The sequence below is a fragment of the Crotalus tigris genome, unplaced genomic scaffold (assembly GCF_016545835.1).
Source record: "Crotalus tigris isolate CLP2741 ecotype Arizona unplaced genomic scaffold, ASM1654583v1 scf7180000024375.2447938, whole genome shotgun sequence".
NCBI lineage: Eukaryota > Metazoa > Chordata > Lepidosauria > Squamata > Viperidae > Crotalus > Crotalus tigris.
The window spans coordinates 1,024,564-1,030,563 of NW_024100545.1; the positions used below are offsets into that span (position 1 = coordinate 1,024,564).

Sequence of the window (6,000 nt, forward strand, 5' to 3'; positions counted from 1 at the left end):
ACCAAGCTGCACATCCCATTTATTGTGGCTTTCCTAGTTCAGTTACTGTATGTTAGTTAGGACAAATGTTCAAATATAAGTTCCAACTACTTATTCTGGATGTCATATAAGAAATAGGCAAATGCTATAATCTTTATCCATATTTTTGTTTAAAAATATGCTAATGCATATTTGCTGAGAATTTTGAGCAAAATTTGTAGGGGTGGGGTGGTTTTTTGTTTTGCTGTCCCACAGGCAGCTATTTTACATTAATAAGAAAGTGAGAGATGTAAAATACTGCTGAAAAAACATTCTGCAGTTAATATTGCATTATTAATATTAAAATAGTGTGCTGATTATTTACAATTAAAACCTTCCACTTTCCACTAGCCATGGACAATGAAGGAAAATGGTAAAATTCAACTAGACTAAATTAAAGGCTGTAAGTTCCCTTCTCCATATTTTTGGTGTTTTGCATATTTGGATGGGAGAGAAACTTGGCCCCATCTTTTTATGTGCACGGGACACATGGCATTTGTATGCTTGGGGTTCTAGTATCTTCATGCAACCCTATTAATTTCCTTTCATAGAATTACAAATTGAAGCACTTGTCACAGTAACTGCGGTTTGCTCATTTGTGCAAGAAGCACCACTTTGGCTCTTGACTAATTGTTTGATGCCCAGTCTCTTTTGCATAACTGGTGAGCTCCCCCTCCTTTACTGAGAGTCTTTCCATTGTGCTCAGCACCAAATCACATGGGTACCTCTGAGGTTAATTTGTCTAAAAGTCTGGTTGATAAGAGAACAGATTGGACCTATCATATTGCATGTAACAATGAACAGATACAAAAGAACAAATGGCAATTAAGAGATTTATCAGGTGAGTGTGAATTTATCACCACAAGTGAATTGACTTAGATGCCATCTGTTAAGCTACATGATACTTATATTAATGTGCCTGACAGGAGTCATTGAATGCCACCTGTTAGCCATGGGTTAAAATTCAGAATTACTTTATTTTTAAAATATATATTTAAAAACATATGAATAAGATTTCAAAAAATATATTTTAAGAAGTTATTATCTTTTTAAAAGCTATTTAAGCATATTTTACTCCAATGGTAACATCGGAAGCAAATAAACTAAAAAAGAATTCTTATTTTGCATATAATCTACCTGATCACACCCATCGCAGCTGCTCTTTATCCAGATAGTATAGTTCTTCATGCTATTTTATTTTTTCATATTTATAAGCTCTTCAACTAATTAATAAAACTGACTATAGATTTATGAAACATCACATTCTGCATAGGTTGTATTAATAGTATGAGAAGCCACATAATATATGACTAATACTAATGTTTAAAACTGAGGTAATTACACTGCTAATTAAGGCACCTGAAAAGAAAAGAATTTTGAGGTTTGATGGTTTATTCATGTCAGAAGCCTCACAATTAAAATAAGACATACTATATGACATAAAGTTTAAAATATAAAATATAAGATTAAAATATGTACAAATTAAACAGATCTTGCCCAGAAACTAGCAACATTGTGTTCTGTTGCGCTGCCTTGAGGTTCTCTCTGATCAGGGAACAAAGGGAGATATACATATGCGTTGTTATCTGCATGTCACCACAATCACAAAGAGCAGAAGCCACCAGATAACTCCATTTGTTTAGAGTGTCTCTGGATCTTGTACCTGTGTGCAATCTAGTCACTGATTTCCATACTTCCCAGCTTTCATCAGACCCAGGTGCCATCTCCTCCACTGGTTCCAGCCAGTGTTGGTTCTTTGTAGCTTTCCATAGATCCACTCTGCTTTCAAATTCTTCAAAGTCTTCCATCTACCTAAGTTGGAGGGGAGGGAAGAAGGGGCCCATGCTAGATTGATTGGAGGTCATGCTAGAACTGACATTAAATCCAGTACACAGCATCATAGTTCTTGACAAAGAAAAATGATGATATAAGTAAAACTCTCTTTGCTGTCAGTGGAGGTCCCAAATCTGTTTACCTGGAATCATGCAGCTTTTCCTAAGTCTCAAAGTAGTAACTTCTGCTAGTTAACAACATCTTCTGTGACATCCTGTCGAATGGTTTCTCCTCTGTGATATCTACTATAAGACCTCATATTTAATACTAACTTTCCCCAGTTATTAATTATCCTTAAAATGTGTCTTTTGATGGCTTATAAAAGCTCATAAGCATAAGCTCAGGTTTTCTCCTAAACATGATTTAGCTTCATATACATCAAAGCTATGTAAATCTGGCAAAACAATTTTCCCCTACTCCATGTCCTAAAACTGGGGGGAAAATGTTGATAGGCACAGTTATGAATAGAGTGGGAGTATGAAGACAACAGCAGTAGTTGATTTTGAGAGGATTTCCTTTCCCTAATTAAATTTACCTTTTTTTCCCTGTAACATCTCTCTCCACCAACTGTTTCAATAGCTATTTCAGAGGAATGTGCATTTAATACTGTTTGATATCACTCCCCACCCCAGATCCATCTAGCCCTAACCCTGCTGTCCTTTAGAAAAGCTTTAAAAACTTAGCTTTTCAAACACACCAGAGGCTCAGGCTATTTGTAATTTTGCTTGAGTGATGGGTGATTGGATTTTATTTTTTTTTGTATTTCCTGAATGACTCAATATTTTAGCACTTAGCTTGTATCTGTATTATGTTTCCAATTCTATACACCTTGAGTCTTTTTGTTTGACTTGCATGTTATAAATCTGTTGCTATTATTATTTTCTGTTTATGGGAGGCAAAGGATAAAAAACTCTTGCACATAAATGGGATGCAACTCTGAACAGTTTTTTGCTAATGCATATCAAGACCAACTGAGGTCCAGTTAACTGATTTCCTAGCAACAACACTTGCTATTTTATTAACAGAAATTAAGGCATTATTGAATTCAAGTGCTGATTTGTAGCTATTTCTAAGTGCTCCATTTACCTCTCATTGTCAATTCTGTACAATTGGACTGGATTTTTTTTTCTTCTTTTTTGCAGCAGTGGTACAGCAGCTCCATGAAAGTCATATGTGTGTGGCTGGCTGACAGATTAGATCTCCAACTTCATATCTACCAGCTGAAGACTCTCATCAAAATAGTAAAGGTAAATATGAGTAGAATGTGATTGCACTGCAGCATTGGAAACAGAAGCAACAGCAACAAATTATTCCTCTTATTATCAAAATCTTTAAACCTTAATGGGGAAGACCTTCCGGGGTAGATAAAATGAGGACCCAGATTGTTGGGGGCAATGTAAATATATATATCTATACATTGCTTACTGGTGTACACCGCTTAGAGAGTGCTTGCACTTAAAGCGGTATATAAGTCTCATAAATAAATAAATAAATTTGAAATTCTGATCACTTCCCCCCCCCATGGTCATATGACTGCATTTTAAGTGCTGATCAACCAGCCTGTATTTACAGATATTTGCAACTGTAAATGTCTTTGCAAGAAACAGGCATTTACTTCTGGATTCCAGCAAAAACTCTGGTTAATGACCGCTATATTCATTTTATGACCACTGCATTAGTGACCATCATGACTTACAACATTAATTATAGGATCAATTACAGTAATAAATCAAGGACTATCTGAAATGTAGACTTAATGCATAGTGCCATTTGTTCCAAGTCTGCAATTATTCTTAGCCAACCATCCAAAAGCCTTCTGAGCAACCAGCCTTGGTCTCCTAAGCTAAAATACTGCAGAACAGAAACTGACTTCAGAAGTCACTTAATAAATTATGTAACTGTATAGTTAAAAGATCATTAGAATCTGTTGAGCTATACATTAAGTAATAGCATGAATGGAGGCTGATGAGCAGATCCCCAGTTTCAAAATAACATGAATGGCAAAACACTTCCGTCTATAATTTCTATCTGTGCTTATATGGGAATAGTGGCATGCAAGGGAATTTAAAATTGGTAGGAAAGTCTTTCATTATTTTATACTAAGCTTTTATTCAATTTGATTTGATGTATGCAAATATTCTACAGAAATTATGGAGAACAGCTTATCTGTCAGCCTGTGATCAGCCTGATCAGATGAAGAATTCATATTGTGTTCATCAAACTGAACTCGTGTTTCAGTTCAGGACTATATTGGAGAATTTGTGCTGAAATGCCTGAGAATTGTGCTGCAGGCAGGAGCTGTGGGTCAACTTGTCATGCCTCTTTTGTCCTGAGGTGGCTTTTGATGTCACAGAAACTTTACAAAACTACATTAATCAAATTGAGGTGATCAGAAAAAAAATATCCTGCATACAAAATAAGCAGCCCAGCAAGTATCTAATGAACATGAAAATACCCAGGATTCAAAAGCTGTAATAAGAAAACTAAAACTTTTAAAGCACTTATTATAACAATGTATATTGTATGTATAACTATTCTTTTTTTTTTTTAAAAAAAAAAAGGCTATTAGTCCAGTACTTCCATGTGCCTGTCTTTTGCTGCATGTAACACTTTATTAATAGCTACAGCCTATAAAGTGACATTTTTATCAATGAACTCACGCCTTTCATTTTTCCTTTTGCAGATAGAACCATTCCCAACATACCTTTATTAAATACAATACTTAATCAACAGGTTATGTCTTATATAACAGTTGCTCTTAATCTTGAGTTTTGTTTTTGTTTGTTTTGCTACAGAAAACCTATCGAGACTTTCGGTTACAGGGTGTGCTGGAAGGAACCCTAAACAGTAAAACCTACAACACAGTTCATAGCCGTCTCACAGTAGAAGAAACCACCGTTTCTGTGTCTAATGGTGGTGGACTGCAAGGCATCACCATGAAAGACAGCGATGAAGAAGAAGGCTGATGTTTTATGTCTCTCCCAAGTGTCTGTTTCATAACTTGTCCTCATGTCTGAATGTATGTTTTGCCTTAATGCCCTGGTATTACAATGTGAGCTCCTCCCATTTGAAGGGAAGAGAAAAATTGACTTCTGAAAAATGACATAAGAAGGGCCAATGGTGAGGAGCAGTGTTCATGCCAAGGAGATTCTGACATCAGTAGATTTTGCATCTTTTACCACGTGGCTTTGCTTTGTACTGTGATAATATGCCAATAAGGAGCCAGAGGCTCGTGATTCATTGCCTTTTGTTTGTATTGTTGCAGTCTCTTGCCATGCCTTCAGTACAGCATGCCCCTGTGCAGAATGCAAACTGCAGACACCACCCAACCCTTTTGGCAGCCGTTCTTAGAAATTCTCCCATTTTGTTGTTCACAGCCAATACTGTGGCACTTCACAAAGAGTGAAACCCTACCTGTATTTTCTATGGTTTGATGCTGCTGCGGTTTTGCTTTCTGAGGAAGTTGTATTTTTGCTCTTTCATTATCAGGTGAAACATTAAAAAATCTTACTCTTGTATCTTAGTGTTTTGATTTGGCTACGTATAAGGGCAGGAGAATGTCAAGGATTCCTGGGAAAGTACACAGAAAATGAAATTTGAAGTGTTGCTTCTTCAAATCTTTGCCTCTTTTTCACAGTGGAAAAAAATATTGTCATCTTGTGGGGTGTCAGGAAGCTTGTCCTGGGTTCTTCTGTGTCTCTGTGGAAACATGCAAGCAATAAGAACCTTCTTGTCATCCATGTCGCCTCTGTATCTAGCCCATATTTGTATAAAACTCTGAAATTAAAAGATGATGATCGTATGTAAAACAATTTGACCTCCTGTGTTAGCAAGGGGATGTATCAAAATTTTATACATACGTGTGATTATCTGCTTTACATAAAGACCAGTCTATAACACATATTCATTTATAAGAATACAAAAATAAATGTCTCCAAACAGAATATATGTGTGGTGTGTGTGTATGTACATGCACACATCTTCAAATCAAATGTATGCATTTTCCCCTATTGACAATTTGAATTGCTCCAAAGACATCAGGAACAGCGTTGCTCAAAGAAGGGCTGTATGGGAAGGAGGGGAGGGAACATTACTTATGTTCCCATTGACCCTTAATTTAGTAGTGAAGTGTTTTACTCCAGTGAATTC

At 36.1% G+C, this 6,000-nt stretch overlaps 1 protein-coding gene across 10 annotated transcripts in view; it reads left to right on the forward strand.

Moving 5' to 3' along the window:
* CADPS2 (calcium dependent secretion activator 2) overlaps positions 1-5,795 on the forward strand; it is a 387,552-nt gene extending 381,757 nt beyond the window's left edge. For 8 of the 10 annotated variants that reach the window (XM_039328305.1, XM_039328308.1, XM_039328307.1 and 5 more), the window contains 2 exons: positions 2,994-3,098; positions 4,647-5,795. In XM_039328305.1, the coding sequence (XP_039184239.1) occupies positions 2,994-3,098; positions 4,647-4,817 (276 nt within the window). In that variant the 3' untranslated portion in view covers positions 4,818-5,795. The remainder of the gene's footprint in view (positions 1-2,993; positions 3,099-4,646) is intronic. The other 2 variants (XM_039328306.1, XM_039328309.1) reach the window with 1 other exon arrangement.
* The last annotated feature ends 205 nt before the right edge of the window (positions 5,796-6,000 follow it).